At 44.2% G+C, this 20,586-nt stretch overlaps 1 protein-coding gene across 3 annotated transcripts in view; it reads left to right on the plus strand.

Annotated features, from left to right (window-relative positions):
- CTBP2 (C-terminal binding protein 2) overlaps positions 1 to 20,586 on the plus strand; it is a 318,873-nt gene that overhangs the window by 263,291 nt on the left and 34,996 nt on the right. The window contains exon 1 of one of the 3 annotated variants that reach the window (XM_055800365.1): positions 8,369 to 10,380. The exons of the other annotated variants lie outside the window; for them this stretch is intronic. Within the exon in view, the coding sequence (XP_055656340.1) occupies positions 8,685 to 10,380 (1,696 nt within the window). The 5' untranslated portion in view covers positions 8,369 to 8,684. Of the gene's footprint in view, positions 1 to 8,368; positions 10,381 to 20,586 lie in introns of those variants that run through there. 3 annotated transcript variants of the gene reach the window in all.

The raw sequence follows: 20,586 nt of genomic DNA on the forward strand, positions 1-20,586 counted from the left end.
TAACTGAAGATTTGTCTGGCTGCTTCTGATGTTTTTCTCTTTCAAGAGTCCATATGAAGTTCTTTGGCCTTTACAGAGGTTTCAAAAAGTCGGTTCGAATTAATACAAAAGCTGAATTATAACTGGTTTTACCAGTGTGGGCAATGAAAAGTATGCCACCCAGCAGTGCTCTTAATTACTTTTTCACTGACAGAGTCATAGCAGGTTTGGGAATTACTTGCCATTAATAGGTTTTGTTAAAAGTTTAAGATTTTTTTAAAACTGGACAGAATGCTGTGGGTGAAGAAAGTTGAAGTAACCTCCTTGGGTTCACAGACATTATTCAAGCTTATTGACCATATTCTATGATTTTCCAACTCTTTTACTGTGCTGAATCAAGAACTCTATATTTGTAAGTGGACGTCTGCTTTGTGACAGGGGTACTGTGTAGCTTCTATCTGCAGGTGTGCTGTTGTCCATATAGCATGGAGGCATAGGCTGTTCAAGTAGTCTTCCAGTTCTGTGTAGATTTTTTTTTTTCTATACATTCACTTACATGCAGTCTATCTCCTGTGACATGCCATAGGGGGATATGCATGACAAGATGTAGAACTTGAGCCAGATATGAACCCAGCCTGGCAAAATCCCCCAGGGCATCCGGTAACGAGTAAGACACATTCAGATAAGGTTAGAGGCAAAAATTTCATTAATTTGGTGTGCAACTTTTTTGTAGTAGATACATGACTCAAGCTATTGCAAGAAGGAGAGCTCCCCTTTCCCTGAGCTGTATGCACAGACATAGGAGGAAATACCTCTGTTGTGTTCTTCTTGTGTTTAAGTCCACATTTATGGTAACTTAACACGTGTCTAACTCTTAATTCTGCCCTGCATTTTTCCATTTTCCCCAGCCTTAAGACAAGGAGGTTCCATGTAACATACTTTATAACTTCATGTCATTAATTAAGAAACAATTACAGATGATGACTTCAATACCATCAACTTAATTTTCATCCTCACCACATTTCCCATTTAAATTAACTGGTTTAGGGATTAACATGTTGTCATCATATCTGGTTTTTTTTTCCTCTTATGCTAAAACTTCCCCTGCATTTAAAGATTACTCAGAAAAGTGATAATATCCCCAGAATATGCAATGAGAAGCCACGTTAAGGGGCTGTTGGAGCAGTGGCCCTGGGGCAGCCCTATTCCCGAGCTCCAGAGTTTGGCAGTGCTGCAAAAGCTGCCTCCAGCATCCAGGGGCTGGAAGTTGGTTGCTTTACCTCTTCCAAGTACATGATGGGAAGTGATCAGTCTTCAGGGACAGATGAGAACAGGATGGATTTTCCCTCAAAATACCAGAATAAAACTGGTATCTAACTCCTAAGTTAGAATCTTTCAGGGACTAATGACATTTGGGTCTGGACCAGACTTTCAGGTTTGATTCGGATTCTATTGAATATTTACTAGCAAATATTTTGACAGGAGTAGGACATCTGGCTATACTAAAATAAAGCTGCAGAGAAACACACTATGCAACTTTTCTTTTATATTTTTTGTTATCCACAAACAGATGTAATGGATCGAAGTGCCAAAACAGTGAAGGTTTTCATTATGTCTTTTATATCTGAGAGCTTTCTTCAAAGAGCAAGTTTCCTAGAGATGGTTGTGCATTTTTGGTGCCTTAAAATTAAATGGCATTGATCATTTCTTACTGACACTTTTATGTAGCCCATTAGCTTAACACTATTAATCTGTTTTGTCTTTTTTGTAGATTGTCTTTTTAGTTTTTTTAAAACAAAACACTCTCTGCTGCCATCTAGCACCTCAAAACTTACTAATAAACAGCTTCAGTTCACAAAATAGCCCATACTTACAGACTGACATCTATTTTTGAGAGGAAGCAATGTTGCTGCCTGCTGATGATAACAGGTATTTGATTGAATCAGCAAATGAACCGAAGCAAGGGGTGCAGTACTGGCATCGGGGTCAGCCCCATCGGGGAGCAGCTGTCCCCCATAACCATCCCCGGGGAAGGTGGGGGACCACGGTAAGACATACCTGCAGATGCGGTCCCTCCACATTTGACACTTTGATTATTGCAATACAATAATACATAATACCAATCTTAAAAAAGCAATCCATAAGTGTTTTTTAGCTGACGTAGTATTGCCTCCTGATTTGGTTCAGTTTGGTTTTGATTTTCATTCTGGTTTTTATCTGCAAGGGAAATACGCGTTTCAAGCTCTTGGTATCATCAGGCCAAGTAAGGCAGAGAGACACCCTGAACCCCAGCCTGTTTATCTCCTCAGGACCATGTTACAATCTAGTCATTAATTATTTTTTATGCAAAGCCCAGACATGCATGGCAGAGTTCAGAATTACAATATATATTCATTTAACAATGGTTTTCTCTACTGCTTTCTGGGACAGATATAATTCCTATGCTTTTCATTACATGTGCTATTTAAATCTTGATCCTGAATTCTTATTAAAAATGATGAGATTTGACCTCAAAGTCTAATACCCAGTTTTGGAGACACGGTGCTTGATGTGATTTCTAGGGGATTATTTTTTAAGAGCGTTCGTAGATTAGATCTTTGCGAATAGCTGAGGGATGTGCCCAATGAACCTTGTCTACTGGCTTTTAGACTGTCATTCAGCATCCAGATTGATTTTTATTTTGTAGTCCTTGAAAGTGTGTAGTTTTGTGGTGTAGGGATACATCTGATATTTTTATTATCCCTTTGTTGATTCAGGAATGTGACAATGCTGTTTCTGCTAACTCTTATTAGAGTTCCAATGGCTCAAAGTGTGTTTTACAGCTGGGCTTCTTGTTTTTAACTATGAGTGTATTTTAGATGATTGCTAGCTTCCTGCATTTGTTACCTGCAATTTGATTTTCATCCTGGATAGCAAATCACCAAGGCTTTGCCAGAGGAGCAGGGTAACATGAGGTGGTAAGTTACCACTTGCTCGTCAGGGTGCTTCTGCACGTACCTTATTCTGCAATAAATACAAGCTAATTGGAGGTAGGGTACCCTTCAATGAAAGATGGGTGAAATGTTTCCAGCCAGAGAGTCGTTGGCATGTGGCAGTGATTTGAGACGCAGTGCTGGCTGGCTGGGAGGACGGGAAGGAGCCTGTCTTCTACACCAAACTCCTTCCGAGCAGACATAGGAACAAAAAAGCAGCAGAGCGGCACGTGGTCAGGTCCACAGGTCACTGTAGTTTCCTTGTGTAAAATGCTCCTGTGTGCCTTCTCAGCACGATGCCAGCTGGTGTGAGTGGAAGAGGCTTCGCATCCTCTCTCGTCATGTTGATGTGTAGGGTTTCAGGGGATTCTTGGGGGATTACTCAGGATGGCGCTGCAATAGTGTATTACCAGTTTTGAGAGTAAACGTCTGCTTTATTTGGCATGGGAAGCAGACTCCTTTGCTGTGCCTCCACATTTGTTTGAGTACAATACTGAGGTTTTATTTTCCATATGCACGGGTCCATTTGTGTGTAGCCAGTGGGAATGGCAATTGAACCCAGTTACAGATTCCGGTTTGTGCACAACATTTAGAGGCAGTGTGTGCTAGTGCATTCCTGTAGCTTGTCACGCATGTAGAGCCAATGGTTATGGCATATTTCTACCCCAGTGCCAGAGGGGTTGAGTTACAAATGGACATAAGCTTTTGTATTTTGCTTTAAAGTCATCAAAATACAGAGTTACATGAGGCAATGATTGTTTAATAATCGGCTGATCTTAAGAGTGTTTTGTTGTAACACACCAAGTTGGTATTTGAGAGTGTTTTGTTGAAGTTACAAAGCATCTATGCTTTTGGTTTGGAAATTGGTAAAAGCATGTGGCATGGCTTCAAGCGCTGAGTGCTTTCAGATGCTGTTCTGTTCCTTTGATTATTGAAAATGATTCCAGCACAATCCTGCTAATTTTCTCTTTGTACTCCTCTAATTTCAGGAGACTGTTAGAAAGTCCATCTAGGCAGAGTGCTTATTGCCACTGTGAGAGAAATTTTTGCAGAGCCAAATTTTAGCAAATGCAGTAATTTCCAAGGATTTGGAACATTTCCTTTGTGCTTTTCTTCTCCCAATCTTTTTTTTTTTTTTTTTTTTTTTGGTGCATATGCGTGTGTGTGTGTGCATTATTCACGGTTCATGCTATTCGTTTTCTTCTCCAAAGCATCCATGGTATACTGTGGTATAGTTTAGCACCAGCTTGTTTATGCTTCCCCGGTATCCTGCAAGCTGAATGTAGGAGGACGTTGTTCAGTACAGGATTCCCGAGCTTTGAGGGTCATTAGGCACAATCACATGTGGTCCTTGAGAGCCCAGGCAGTGAGGCCAGAAGCATTTATCCCACCAGTAGCTTTGTACCTTGTCACTTGAAAACATCTGACAAACACTGATTAATCTTAACACTGTCTGAATGTGATAGGTGTATATTATTATATACCTCTTGATGGAAGAGGAATCTGCAAGTAAGAAATTAAGCAATTTACTTGCTGACAGTGACATAGCAAAGTATAAAGGCTGAGTGTCCTGGTACCTGCTCTCTACATTAACATGAGACACGTTTGTTCTCTAGAGGATTTTGTACTACCAGGGGTAGGAATCCTTTCCTTTGAAAGAGAAATAGCCATTCCAATACTGATGCACCTTACAGTTTTTGCCAGTAATGACATTTAGCATATTCACTGCATTGTTTCAGTTCCACTCTCCCAGAAGGAAATGATTTGGGAGAAGACATCAACATTTTACGACATTTTTTTTTCTAATAGAAACAACATTTAAATTTGTAATTGAAGAGTGTTTTACAGTAATAAAAAAGCAAAACTAAAATCAAACTATTTTGCTGCACAGAGTAATTTTTCCAGCAACTTGCTTTCAAAATTAGTAATGAAAGTTTTGCATCAATGTCAATGAAATTTCACATCCAGCCTCTCCTGAGTCAGTGCTACAGACACCAAAAAATGTTTACACAGTTGTGTTGCAGATTTAGCATCTTGATTTCTTACAGTAGGTTTTATGTGTAGAACAGACACTCCTCATGGGAAGAAGAGGGCACTTTCTGGCACTGGCTAAGATACTTGTTTCATATCCACTGCAAGTGGTCTCCAGACTCAGATTTCATTCATCTGGTTTTGAATGCAGTGTCTAAACGACAGGCCCACCTTTCTTCTACTCTGTCATTACCTTTTTTTCAGAGCAGACTTCTGTAGTCATTGTATCATAGCAAAGTTTACCATCTATTAGATCAACACTAAACTGAAACTCAGGTTATTAAGTCAAAACTGCATTTTTCACATGATCTGAAATACCAGAGCGTTTAATCTCTTGATCAGCTTTTTTTTTTTCTTTTGTGTGTGGTTTTTTCCTCCCAAATACCTCCAGAATTAAAAGATAAAGGGAGGATAAATTTTCCGCCTGTCCTGCAGTCCTTCGTCTCCCCCTCATGTCAGGAATGCAGGTGCTGGTGCCTCCTCCGCTCCCAAGAAGCGCAGAGGAGATCAGTTGTGTTGGGTTGTGCCCCATGCCTCCACGTCCTCTCTTGGCCATTGGTGCCTGGGCCTGAACTTAGAAACACCGACAGCTACAGGAATTTGCATAGGCATTGCTTTTAAGAGTGCCAAAAAAAGAAAAATAAAAGACCCTTACTTCCCAGCCATAAATATTTCATTCTGATAATTTCTTAGTCAGTCTTGATTCACCGGGGATGTCACATTTCCTTTGCTGCTGTGGTGGCATGGGAGACTCCTGGGCCCATCTTTCCTGCTGGCCATGGCATGTTTGGCAGGTCTTGGTCAGCAAGAAGAGGGGCCAGCAGAGCCCTCCAGAGCGGACATCTGCCCCATGGCTGAAGGGAAAAGTACAAGTCCTACAGCCCCTGGGCCTGCAAGTGTTTACCTCTGCTTGGCTTGGAGCACAGGAACAGTTAATTTGTTCCATTGAGGTCAGTTCATATGGGATGAATTATCCATATGCATGAGTGTTGCCAGCGGCAGGTCTGAAGTTAAAGTTTCCTGGCTCTTGCGACGCAGGTGTGAGAAGAACACATCCTTCTGCCCAAGGGCTGCGAGGCTGCAGGCTGGTGCGGTGGCACATGGGTGTTTTTGGAGCCCAGGCGTGCGGCTGCCCCTGCACTTGGGCTTGAAGGGAGTTCGGAGGTGGGTTGTCTGGTCCTGCTGTCACCCATGTGTGTGCTGGAGCTGGGCAAGGCATGGCCACCAGTTCCAGATCTGTTGGTTTGGGTGAGGTTTCTTTTGTGTGTCCGTCATGCTGCCCAAGGGCTTATTAAAGCTTTTGTTTCTTTCAGAGGTAGTAAACGCTCAAAGCTGCCTTCTGACTTCCCTTGCAATTGTTCAAGATCAGCATTTTTGAAATTGAGTTTCTCTGTGGTGTGTTTTTTTCCATTGCAGGCCAGGGCTTAACATGGTGGCTATGTTCATTAATGATTTCTCTGAACACAATGCTGGAGGATGCCCTTGATCTATAGACCAGAATTTTTTATTTTTTTATTTTTTAATACATTTTTGGTAGCTTTCTTCTGCTTCTTCAGAACAAACAAATGGCACAGATCTCACTGTATCCAGTTGGGAATACATTTTATTCTTTAGCAAAATGTTGTTGTAATAAAATGTTTTTGTTTGTTAAAATGTTCTCTGCTTTATTTATAAGCCACAAATGTGTCTTCCCATTTTGACTCTTACAAAAGAAGAAATTTTCCAATGTGTCTTAAGTTTGTTAGTTAATTCAATATAATGCCAATCAGATATTCTCTGAGAATTGCATAAATAATCTTTTGGGGACCATGTTTTGCATGTCTGTATAATATCCAAGATAATTTTAAAGACTGTGGTTCTTGGGGATGGAATCGGAGGAGTGAATGTTTGAAGAGGATTTATAATATTTACTGCAATAAAGAAATTTAGGGATTACTCAAAGATCCTGTCAGTATTTGGGTCAGAAATATAGCCCAGAGGTATTAGTATGATAGGCAAGTATAAGCATTAGACTGTATTAGTGATTTAGCTATCATAATAGCACAATGGTCTATCATGTGATGGCTAGTGCACTAAACATTTATTGTGGATTAGCCAGGAAAAATGTGCAAGCTGTCTTGCAGACAGACCAGGGAAGGTGACTGTTACTCCTTTTACTGGGTCTGTCCTGGAAGGGGCGTGTGTGAAGTGAAGAAATTTGTGATCACAGCAGAGAAAGGCAAAATCATTTATGTCTGATTTTTTTTTTTAATTAAAAATGGAAAATGTTTCACTAGCAGTGGTTAGCAAAATAAGTAACGGTTGACCTATTCTTTTGAAAAGGAATACTTGAGCATGAGCAGCATGTGATAATTTAGATGCATGTTTTGGGGAGCCATTTTAATATCTCCTCTGAAAACAGTGGCTATATACAGAATTTTTTATTACATTCCCAAATAACAGGTTTCTTTGGCCTGATTCTGTTTAAATTCTTTTGCCTACTTGAAGTGTAAAAAAAAAAAAAAAGCTTAATCCATGTGAATATTGAAATACTGCTAGATACAAACTGAGTTTTGTCTGATGTTTCGAAGTGTTTTCCCATCTCATAAACATGTCATTTTGCCATAGGAAGACGAAGATAATAGGCAGAAGTCTCCTGTTCCTTTTTGGTTTGTAAGACCAGGCTTTAGATCCTTTGATCCTCCCCTCTTTCTCTGTGACCTCTGCTAGCATCTTAAAATTACACATTCCAGATTACACCTCCACAATTTTCTGTCCTGGGATGGTGAAAGGATTTGCGTATTATGATAATAATGTAAAGGATCCTTTTGGAGCCTAGTTAGTACGGCTAATTTGAAACTACAACAAAAAATGTAATTTCCAAACCAAATTACAATATTCATAAAGTATTGAACAGATACTTAACTAATTTCTAATCGCTCTTGTATTCTTGAGTATCTTGCATTGGCCTTTTTTTAGGCCTGCCTGCTTGCTGCCATTTAATTTGTCCTTAGCTGTGTGCAGTGGATTAGCATTTCATCAGAGTGGATTAAGATTGAGCTGACACTGAAGCTTTCTTTTTTATTTTTACATGCACGTGTGTGGGGATGAGCGGATACGTGCATGTTTCGTTGTCTCACTGCCAGTTCCTGGTGGGTGCTGGTACAGACTGGAGCCCTGGGTGTGCAAGGAAGGAGACAACTGAAAAGTGTGTTTAAAAACCAACATGGGGAAAAAAAAAAAATATCATTCCCCCGGGAGAAATTGCATTGAGGTTGCTGGCTGGGTCGGTACGGGAGATTTCATCGGGCTAAAATGATGTCACATGGAGCAAGGGCTTTAGTGGTTTTATTTAGCTCCTAATCCCCACACACTGCTCGGCCAGTTGTCCATGTGCACGCCGTCCCCAGCGGCAGAGGATAAAGCATCTGGGCTGAGTGCAGCCGCCCTCTTCTGCGGCTGCACGGCGCAGGAAGGGTCTCTCCCTCCACCGACCTGGAGCGAGAGCGGGTGGCAGCAGCTTCTGCATGTTTTGCCTACTAAGGTTGCGAAGAATTAATAATTCAGGCAACACTTTGAAAGGCAAAACCGCCGGTCAGTGGTTTCTGAAGTCCCAGGGGGGCTCAGGCGAGCGCGGTCTGGTTTTGATGAGCGCTGGAGAAGTGCTGAGAAGGAAGGCACCTCCTCTTCTCCGTTTCGGCGGGAGCAAGTGGCCTTGCAGCGATGCCCATCCCCAGCAAGCACCCCAACATCGGCCGCTCGCAGAGCTGGGACGCTGCCGGCTGGTACGAAGGCAACTGGGAGAGCGAGAACGCCTTTGAGTACCAAAGGCTGCCAGGCCGGCGGAGCTCCCTGACCTACAGCAGCGAGGGCGGCTGGTATGAGCCGCCTCGAGCGAACAATATCATCTTGCAGGGCGGCGCGGAGCTGAAGCAAGAGGCGTACCCATACCAGGATGCCACCTTCGCCCCAGGGCCCCTCAGGAAAGGCTCTGTCCCTGACTTCACTTACTGCGACCGGCAGGCAGCCATGGCAGGCCGGGGCTCCCTGCCACCCCAGGATTACTACAGCGACCCGTCCCTGTCGGCTAGGTCGCCCAAGGACCCCCGCTGCTACCGTGACCAGGCGGTGAGCAGGCCACTGGCGAGCTACGGGGCGCCCGGCAGCCGGCTGTCCTGGGACCAGGCCTCGGGGCGCCCGCCCGCCCCACCGGAGGCCGCCCGCCTCTACAGGGACACCAAGCTGGCCCTGGACGGGCAGCGGATGCGTGGCAGAGATGTCCCCCCAGCCTGGTATGGCGCGGAGCCCTCTGGCCCACGGTACGCGGCGGAGCCGCCTGCCTTCCCTGGCAGGCAGGCCTACGGTGACGGGGCAGAGCGGCCCCCCGAGCCAGTGGCGGGCAGGCAGGCTGTCCCCACCTGCCTGGTGGTGGACCCCACCAGCAGTGCCGGCAGCAGCTACGGGCAGGGCAGGGAGAGTGCTGGTGCCAAGGGCCCCTACGACAGCTACGAGGCAGCAGTGGCGACGCCTTCCCACCCGCCAGTTCCTCCCGCCTTCCCCGGGACGGAGGGGAAGAGAAGCTTCGACCCCGAGTTCGTGGCGCTGCTGCGTGCGGAGGGCGTCTCAGAGAGCACCTTTGCCGCCCTGCTGCAGCAGGGCTTTGACTCCCCGAACCTGCTGGCCATGATGGAGGAGAACGACATCAAGTCTGTGGCTCCAAACCTGGGGCAAGCCCGCGTGCTCTCCCGTATCGCCCACAACTACAAGACAGAAATGCAGCTGCAGAGGCAGGAGCGGAGGAGCGGGGCCCTGCGCCTCAGGACCCGCTCCAACAGCTTCAGCCACCGCAGTGAGCTGCCGGGAGACTATGGGGCACCCCTCACCTCGGGGCCTGCTGTGGATGGCCCTGGTGCCCCGCAGCCCCCGCCTCCGTTGCAACCACTCTCCCCAAGAGTGGGGGAGATACACCGCCGGCCATCTAGCGCCCCGACCCAGCACTTGCTGGAGACCACCACCTACCCTGCCTCCGCGGGGGCTCCTCAGGGGCCGCACTTCCTCCCCAGTTCTGGATACAGCACCCCCTTGCCTTGCAACATGCACCCGCGTCCGGCCTCTGCCTACTCTGCTCCAGCCAGCGTGCCCATGACCACGGCCAACCCTCACGCCAGCCCTAAAACGGCTTACCCCACCACCTACACCGTGCCCATGGAGCTGATGAAGAGGGAGCGGACAGCAGCAGCATCACCAGCGCCCAGCCCGCACGGTAGCCCACAGCTCCTCCGTCGGCCGGCAGCGCCGGGGGACAGCAGCCTGGCACCCACCGGACCCGCTTTCCCTGCCCAGCTCTCCCCGTACCCGAAGCTCAGCAGGCGCACAGGGCCCCCTGTCATCGTCTCCACCATGGCATCGCCTGAACCAAGTAATTTCCAAAGGGTCTTAGCCCATAGGGTAGTTTAGAACCACCTTGTTGTTGCTTCCTTTACCCCCTCAAAAAAACACAGTCAAATAATACAGAGTTTCATGCGTAAAGATTAGACTATTTTCTATGTAGAAAAGGAGGTGAAGGGGATTTCTTTGCAGGGCCATGCCGGCTGCACAGGGTTAAAGATGCTGTTTCTCACTCTACAGTTAAATTCCAAATATTTTACTTGTTTAGCCAACTTCAGTTAAAAGTGAGCAGTATCTCAGATAATGCTTCCAGGGTTAATCTTGCCATTCCTGTTGTTTGTAGAGAACAGGAGATTAGATACTGCGCTGGCTGAGCAATTAGGACTACAGGGTTTGCTGCAGATTGACTTTTTACCGCTGTTATCAGGCGCAAATGTGTTCCTCCAAGGAAATGGTTAGCATTGTTTTGACTAAATTCATCAGATAGCTAATGGTGTTATTCGAGAATCGACTTACCTTTGGCCATTACCTTAGTCTTTTCTTCGTATTATTAATTTGCTGTTTTATCAGGCATACAAAATAAAACCCTTGATTTCCTTCTAGAGATGCCTGTAAGTGAAGTGATATAGCTGTTAAAGTAATAGGTCTGTGCTTAAAACTAAAAGCCTGTCATTAAGCACTAGAACAATAAAAATGAATGGTGGCTCCCAGTCTTCCCTCCCTTCCCCTTCTAGAAGCGCTCAGACCCTGGGCTGCTGAGATGTAAAGCTGGATAAGCTGAGCAGGCTCCGCTCCTCCGCTTTGGAGATGTACATTGATGATAACGCTCTGAGCCTGACAGAAGCTAACCCAAAACCCACACTGCTAAGTACGAGGAAATTTGGCAAATCCATTCATTTGTGGCTTGACTTGCTTGAAAAATGCTGAAAGAAATCCCTTGAAATGTTTTTCCTGGTAGTGACTCTCTGAGCAGGGAATTTGCTCCCTGTGCAGTTCAGCTGAACTCCCATGCACACAAGTCTCAAACAATGCGCCGTACCAGCATGCACGCACAAAGCTTAAATAAAAGGATACCATTTATAGGCATAGAGACAGTGCCAAACTGGTGATGCCGTTCCACAGGAATCTAAATAAAGAACGATTTTGTGAGTGGAAATGATAAAGTTGTCAAAATGTAGACGCTTGGCACACCCCTTTCCCCAGTTTACCATAATTACACAGCTAGGAAGTAGATGCTGTTTCTTTCAGGCTTGTGCGTCCTTTATGTAGCTGGTGTAATGTATTGATTTCTAAAAAATGCTTAAATATTAGGCAACACATTCTGTGTTGACATGGATCAGACACAAAAGCAGTACATCCAGGCAGTATTTTTAAATAAACAATTGCCCAAAGCCTGAAAAAAAGACAAACTGGCATAATGCGAGGAACACAAATATGTTCATTTATTTGCAGTACGTCTGACTGAGGCAGTCGGTACTGATGCAGGGAAAGCCCTGGGGCAAGCGACCACCAGAGCACATGCATTGGGAGAGACCTCCTCCACCACAAGGAACGGACCCCTTCTTCCACATCTCATATATAAACTGCAAACCCTGTTCTCTAAAAATCTAGATATTATCCCTTCCCTTTAAAAGAATTACTGGTACGCAACAAGAGGAAGCCGGCAGTGTTTCTGTGCTGCTGAGTTCTTTCTCTCTACTGAACCCCTGAACCCTTTTTTTTTTTTTTTTTTTTTTTTTTGCCTACGACCAGCTCATTTGCATGGGGATGACATTTGTTGCTCCAGTAATTTCATCTGATAATGGCCAGCTTGCAAAGCGGATCTGAAAACATATTCCTTAATTATGTGTTGCTAAGCAACGAGAGGGTTTGGCCATAATCACAGAAAGATTATCTTCTCATTGAAGTCCCTGAAAGGTTTAGCTGAAGTAGGACCTGTAAAATTGTCTTCATTTTGATTTATTTCCCCTTTTATTTTCCAAATAGCCTGAGAGGTTTTCTTCCTGTTAAACTATATTTTAAAAGTAGAAGCCAAGGTAAGACACATGGCAAATGGAAGGATACGGATTAGAAATGGAAGGCGTGGCGGTTTGTGGATGTTTGAGCTGTGTTGAGAAATTGCTCTTTAAGGAACACCATTGCTAAGGAGTGTTCACACTTACATGCAAGGTGACAAGCGGATATTACAAATATGTTAAGATGTTTCTAAAACATTGAGTGGGTGACAGAAACTTGACTAAATGCAGGAAAATTGTATTTGCCAGCAAGAAGAGACAAGATGCATTTTTAGGAGCAACAGACCTCTTAGCTGTTGCTTTGGTTGTAGATACGTGAGACACAAGGTGAAAGCAAGTTCAGTATTAAGGTCTGTCTCTAAATGGCTGCAAATAATTTCTGTTGGTATAGGTTAATCTCTTCTCAGTTAGCAGAGGGTTATAAAACATGTATTTCAGTCTGGTGATGTTTTGGAGCTTCTTATATGGATAGGAGTTTAAAACGGATCATTTTGGTTATTTTTAAAGTCTCGTTGGACTATGTATTGTAGTCTTTCTACAGTGAGTTGTTTCTAGATACCTGATTTGTGATTTTGTGCTGAGCTTTGACACTCCATGTGGATTCTGCACAGCTACTGTGTACTTTGGAGTCTGGGCAGAGGGCTCACGGGAGGAAGGCGTCTTCTACTGCCTGGTATTTCTGATGGCAGAGACAGCGTCCTGGCCAGAAATATAGGCACACACCACATGCTTACAGGCCACTCACTCCAGTACGGTTCGATAAGGGAAAATGATCAGTGAGATTTATTGCTGCAACTTCTTTGCATTTCATAAAATAATTATTAAGAAGTTGTTGGATAAATTGCCCTTCCTGAGAATTGCAGAGTTGTATGAAGAGAAGATGGTGAATGAGCACCTGAAATCTGTCACTGTGGTGGTAGAGTGAGGGGGTATAGGTGCAGAGAGCGGTGTCTCTGGAGCTGAGCCGGTGTCCTGTCCTGGAACTCCCCAACCGCAGCTCTGGCAAAGCTGCTTCTCTCTGAGTCATCAAGAGCTTGTCGGCGAAGCTGGCAGGAACGGCTTCCCCAGGGAGAAACATGCGCGGAGCTGGCTGCTCCTGCAGCCTTGCCATCCGTGGCATCACAGGTAGTGAATGCACCAAACCATCTCAGTGGCAAGCAGGAAAAAAACCCTGCAATGTCTGAGTGACAAAGCTATGTCAGCTGGCAGTCTGCTGCCAGAGCCGGTTTGTGGCCAGCCTTCTGCTGGAGAGGGTGGTAATGCAGGAAATAAACAGTGTAGGTCAGCAAAGCTGGCAAGGGCAAACCGTGTCTAATGGTCACTGATCAGATTACTGGAGCTCCTCCTCCAAAATGCTGCATCTTCAAATTATTGTGTTTACTAGTATTTTTATTAGAGTACTTGATTTATATTTTTTTTAGCCACTGTTTGAGTCTTAAACCTGTTGGCTGATAATGTATTATTGTAGCTAGCCTAGACTTGTCCCGACCGAGTGGTCTGTCCAGATTTCTGTTTCTGATGATGGACTTAGGGGGAGCTCTGATGAGGAATGGGTGATCGCAAATATGTCTCTTGGATGGTTTTTGAAACTCTAGTTTACATGTGAAGATACAAAAGCTTGGTCACAAGAGGGGAGATGCTTCCCACAGGGATGAGGAGAAGGGCTGCCCCGTACAAGTCAGGTAGGTATCGTAAGGAAGAAGGAGCAAAATGAGCTTCTCCTGAGCAGGGAAAGCCAGGCTGAGGCTAGCTGCCTTCTGGGACAAGTAGTTCCCTCCATTGTAAAGGGGACTCATCTCTTTTATCAGCTTAGAGCCCAGCTAGAAATGCCTTTCACTGTGATTAGCTCAGCTCAGATTATACTGTTTAACACTTGGTTGTGATTCTTTTTATTGGTATTTGCTGCCCTGTGACAGATAAAAATTGTGTTAACCACTCATCAGTTGCAGGTTGAAGCTCTGCATGTTGGCAGCCCACAAAGAGGAGAGGGCATAGTCAGGAGCAAGAGCCTTGATGGTTGTTCAGGGATGGTTAAACATTGTTTTAAGAGTACTGCATTGAAATTGTCGTAGCTTTCTATGGGCAGAGAGTTTAGTGGTGGTATTTCATACACAATATAAGTTTCATGAGCATTTGTTGATGTTGGTTTATTGTCTGCCCAATGTACCGTATAGCAGACAGTTCAGAGATCAACTTCAGGTTTTCTTCACTGTGTTTTCTGTACAGGCTGTAGCATGTAATCACAATGTATACATGTAAGGCAGCTCAATTAACAATCCTGAGGGAAACAGCACCAAAAGAAGCTCTCTGTACTGAATAAATCTGATTTAATTTGTACATTGACCTGACAGACCATAGCAAGTCCTTGGAGTCATTCCCAGCTAGTGTGTTACTCAAGGTAAAGTGAAGTTTTCACTGCATTTGCTGGCAAAATTACTGACTAATGGTTTTAAAGGGAATTGTAACTTCCATACAAAAATACTGTTTGAAATAAGCAGACATGTCTGGCTAGTGTCTGCTGTCCTGATGGTCACAGCATTGTTCTCAAGACATTAATATCTGACGAGGGTACTAGCTGGAAATAAGCGCAGAGAGTTTGGGAAGGCCTTTGAAAGGCACACAAGGACTCTCACTAACCTCAGTTGGGCAGATGAGTGTGCAGATGTGTGCTGTATGTGGATCTCAAAATTGAAGTTATCAGAACTGCTCACATTAGTAGGGTAAGTGGCTGAGGAACAGAGCGTGCGAGACCTGCTTTAAACTACCTTGATAAGCTATTGACTATCTTGGCCAATATGCGCACACGATTCACTGATTGCAGAGAATACACTTTTAAAACACTTTTTTAAAGGTTGAAATACACTTTTTATAATGGTTTTATCAAAAGCAATATAAAGTGTCAAACTCATTCCAGTTGCAATTCATTGACTTTAGTGCCATGGCAATAAAAATGAATCTGGTCTGTCAGAGGAGATGTCAGATGCACATGTGTTGTCATCTTCAATTTACACTTTCCTTTTACCTGGTGTCTGTAGTTCTCTATCATTGTTAGGACTTTTCTTATATCCAGATCATTCCCTGGCTATATTTGCTGACGTTTTTTTAGCTTTCTCATAAGTAGTTTCCATAGCTACAAACTTAGTGTTCATAGAGGGAAAAAATTTTAAAGGTTTCTTATCATTATTGTATTAAACATTTTTTTTTAATTTCTTCTCCTTGTCCTTCTCATAGCATTACACTGCAGATGAGTTTAATGAAAATGCTACACAACTGAATTGTCTGTTATTTTTATAAGGAAAGTAGGTGCTGAGCTGAATCCTTAAAAAACAGACCAACACCATTAAGCAACTGATGTAGAATAACTGTTGCAGACATAGGACATATATTAGTAAGGTTTATGTATAGCAACTGGCAGATGAGCTTTTGACTTTTACACCTAAATAACACCTGATGTTAGCATTCCACTGGCTTTCGGTAAAGAAAGCTAATTTTTAATCTTTTCTGTCTACTGTTTCTAGTGTTTTGTTAAAGATGAAATGTTACTTCTGGAGGTTCGATTCCCATGTGTTATTTTCCCAGTATTTAGTTTCACCTCTCCAGTAGAGGCGTGCTGGGCAGCCATGCCCTGCTGCAGTGCAACCGGTGCATCCTTAGGAAGGGTTTGGGCAGGGGTGCTTTTGGCAGCACGGTGGGACCCTCGCCCTCTGACTAGAGCAGCTTTGTTTAAACAGGAGGTTTCTGAGTCCTGTGCCTGGCCGGTGTGACCGCCAGCGCTGTGGCCGGGAGCCTTGCCTTCTGTACTCGCAATCCAATTACCTGCTCCAGAGCAGATGGAGCGGATTAGTGCCCGGCTTCCCTTCCTCCACCCTCTCTCCCAGTGCAAAGGGTGTCGAGGCCAACAATTGGCTTAAACATGGGTCCCATGGCACAGCGTAGCATGGCACTAGCCCTGCCTGTGCCGGGCCACCCTGTGCCCTTGCTGGGTGGAAGGCTTTCCAGCTACAAGGCTGCTGCAGTTCATTTCCCTGCTGCGATGGCTCCAGGTCTCAGGGAGTTCGGAAGACCTTGACTTTTAACCCTGTTTGCCAGGCATAAATTTCCTTTTTTTGTTATTAAGAAGCATCTGCAGAGCCCACAGACAGATGTATGAGAATGTGCTCAGTGTTTGAACAGCTGGTGCCATCGCTGCCAGCCATAGGGTCAGTGGTGGAGGCTTGTGGTTCCTTCCCTCCTGTGAGCACCCCACCAAGCCATGGGAGCACCCCCGGCCTGGGGGGGTGCATCTCAACCACCAGATGTGGGGTGGTCAAGGGAAACGGCCTCTTGCCGTATCTTGCACATGGAAGCAGAGGCAGCCAAGGAGGGGCTGGGAGAAGAGTGGGAGTACAGTACTCTTCCTGCAGTTCCCAAAAGCACTATAGTCCCTGGGAGGAGGGTGGTTTAGGCTCTGTAATCTGAGAGATAAGCAGGTTGTTGTGGTAAGAAGGAAACCAGCAGGGCTTACCTGAGTGGTTGAAGCCAGTGGAGATCCTTGGTAAATACTGATATGAACAACCAAGATGGCATTGTCATGTTTTATTTATATATGAAGATACACATACACATGAAAATGGGGAGAAAAACTCTCAAAAATACAATCAGTGTATCAGTTCTTATCCATTTGGGTCAGTACTTTTGCGGAGACTTCATTGTTTGCAAGTAGTGACTTGTTTTGGTTATCAAGCAATTTATTATTTCCTAGGTTGTCATACTGACTTAGCAAGTAAAAAAGCAGACAGGACTTTGCTTAGACAGCAAACACAACAATAAGAAATAATCTAGGATATACTTTTGGTGAAAAAAGCCAGAAAAAGAAGATCAAAACTGGGGTCCCATTGAAACATTTGGGATGTATTTTCCAGATGTGAGGGTGGTGTCTGCGGGTGGGTTACCTCCACACCAAAGCCATAGGTGGTGGGATACAAGAACTGGATGAAGCCCCCTTATCTTCCTTGCTGGTCTTCTTAACCCCAGCGTGTTTTCTGACGCTTGTTCTAACACTGCAAATCCCTGAGCAGTTTCAGGCTGCCTCCTACACATTCCTTTACTGACCCTACAGATTATCAGCCTTTTTTTTTATGATGGGCCAGTTTCGTATTGGAGCCTCTCACTGTTACCTACAGAGTGAAAAAACCCAGGAATGGAAATGTCACACACAGTTAGTTGTTGTGTTCTCTGCCTTCCTCTGAATGGTTTATTATAAAGTTTTAAATTAATATTCAAAAAGCGCAGTAGTTTATGCAACTGCATGTATTTTGCTCTGTCAGTGAAAGTAATCTTGATTAGTATGTATTATGAAAGATAAAAGAAAGTATTCAGTGTGGACAGCAGGGTGCCTGTCAGTACCTAGACCGTCCTGTTGGGACACTGAAGTAATCAGGAAAGCCGAAAGCTACAGCTTTAGTTATCCCAGCTAGCCAGCAGTTGCAATTCCTATCGATTGCAAGCTTTCCCTGTCTTGGAATTCTCACTCATGTTGAGTGGACCTGCATTGGAGTGGAATTTGTTATCTTACCAGCTGAAACATTTGGCTTAAGAATCTTAAATTCCCATTTCATTCTTGTTTGCAGCAGTTGTGGTTCTGTTTCATCTGCAGTCAGGGCTAAAAGGTCCAGAAACCAGAATTCCTATACCACTCCCAATGACTACACTATAATGCAATGCAGAGCAACTCTGCGTTGGGAGTTTTCCCCTTATGGTTCATATTTATTCAGCAGGGGCAGGTGTCCTCTGTATTTGCCATTCATCCTAAAAGCTCAGGATCCAGAGGAGCAGCGTGACATCTCCCATGCCATGCTCCAGCCAGAGGGCAAGCCAGGGTATCATCTCACTGGTGTATGATAAATAAGATACAGAGATCTCTGTTGTGGGCTAGCAGCCACGTGCTTTGGCTCATCAGCGCTTTTTTACTCCAGTTTTCTGTTTCTGAAGCTTGCATGAGAAAGGCCAACAAAGTTACTATTGCTGATTTTTGGAGAACATCTTTCTGGACAAGTTAGGGTAGTGATGAAGATTTGCTTCCATCTGAAAAATGGTAGTTTTGTCATTGATTTCAATAGAAGGCGGCTTTTACCCTCTCCTGCAAAAGGAACCAGCTCCACATAACTTACTTTTATTGCATTTTTTTAAATTAGATCTACAAAACCAATGGTTTCTTAAGCAAGAGAAGCTGTAAATTCCATGCATTGAATGCCTGTGCGTTATTAAAAATAATAGGTTATATTTGTCAAATGGATAATGAGTAGGTTTCTTTCTCTGTTTTTCAGTCTTTTAATGAGTACAGGAAATGTTTGCTATTTATTTGCTTTCAGATTTTACCAAGAAGCTCTGGAGATAATTGTCAAATTTCGAAGTGTGTATCAATATTTCATGAAGTGCTGTTTTTCCTCTGTATGTTCACGGGTTAGGTCATTAGCACTGGGAGTGTTATTAACAGTCTGAAGCAAGGCATAAAAAGGGATTCCACTGAACACTTGCAAGTTTGCAATTGAAAATTTCTGAAACAAAATTCTGATAGAGGGGTTTATGGGTAAAATAAATATCAGTAATGTTGGTCGGTTTCAGGTGTTGCATGTTAAATCTGTTAGACCATTTCTTGCTTAATCTCTGTTCCTGTGGTTTGTGGGCCTGATCTGGAGGACACCGAGGCGTGTGTGCATGCGTGTGTGTGTGTGTGCGTGCGTGTGTGTGTGCGTGCGTGTGTGTGTGCGTGCGTGTGTGTGTGTGTTTGGCCGCACGCCCAGCACTTGGTACAAATTCGGGTGTGCCTTACAGAGATAGGATATCCATCCACGTCATGCTTTGGAAAAGAATTAATTCCACCTTTCTTATTACCAGCAAATTAAGTTCTGTTGAGTTATTAAAGTTCAAATTGCTTTTAAATGTAGTACTGATCGGCACTGATGTTGACTATTCAGTTTTCGGTTATTTTTGCATGGTCAGCCTGACTTTGAGGTGCAGGACTGGCAGTGTGTTAAGAACTATTGTTCTGGTTTGGACATTTGCCATTTAAAAGTGGTTTAGTTCTGCGTATGGTTGAATGCTTCAATGTTCTTCATTTCTGATATTTCAGTTTTACATGAAATCATACTTCTGTTCCCGTGTCGATTATGCCACATTCTCGGTTTGCTCAGCCTAAAACTGCAATGTGTCGGGCTGGCCTTTGCTCCTATTAATGTGCTAGTCCAGCCAGCTCACTGTGATGCTCTCAAGAAAAAAATAACTCAGAAAATGAAAATGATTCATAGATACAGTGCCACTGTGCTCTGCTGTAGAGAGGGCACTGTACAAAAATAATTTATAAACTTTTGTGGCTTTTTGACCATTATAAATGGCTGGGTTGCCATACATGCTTCACTAGGCACAGCTTAGTGGTATCTGTGCAAAGAGGAAAAACAGACTTCAAACTTGATTGAACTATGTGAAGTCTGGAGCATTAGTGTGGAAATCTAAAAGTGTACAGATAGCTGGAAGGTGGCTGGAAAGAGCATCCAGGTCTCCTGAAACAGAAGTAGTGCTTTGGAGTTAGAAGTCATTAAAGCAGAAAGGGGAAAAAACTGAGGCTTTTGCATCACTGAGAATGAAGGAGAGGATTTCTAGCTGGAAGTGAGTGGGATATCATGGGATAGTCCTCGACTCTCCTGGAGAAGAGGACTCCAGGTGAGGGGATGGGACATGCTGCAGCAGCAGGAGGTGGGACACACTGTGATGGCAGAAAAGTGGAGCTGGATTTGCAAGACCCACAGAACGGGAGGCACAGAAGGAGCTTACTTGGCTGCTCAACCACAAAAGCATGAATAATGGGCAAGGACCAGTGGCTCTTCCCTGCAGAAGGAGGGATGAGGTCCCGTGGGAAGGGCAGAGCTGGCTGTTTTACAGAGGGGTTTGAAGAACATCCTCAGAAGTGGCAGAAGATGTCAGAACTGGCATATCTGTCAGTATGCATTTTGGGATAATTTTAAGATTAGTGGCACTGTGGAATACAGTAAAGCAGGGGAGGTCACCTGTAAAAGCTAATGGCAACACGAATCATGGTAGCAGTTGAGGAAGAGAAAGAGAAATGGCAATTATGTCATATTGACGTGACAAGAGTGTGTGAAGATAATGAATTTGGCCATGGCTCAGTATTAGAAGTTCCACACTGTAGACAGGTATCTCTCAGGGGGGAAGGTAGTGCTTTGTAA

The sequence above is a fragment of the Falco peregrinus genome, chromosome 1 (assembly GCF_023634155.1).
Source record: "Falco peregrinus isolate bFalPer1 chromosome 1, bFalPer1.pri, whole genome shotgun sequence".
Taxonomy (NCBI): Eukaryota; Metazoa; Chordata; class Aves; order Falconiformes; family Falconidae; genus Falco; species Falco peregrinus.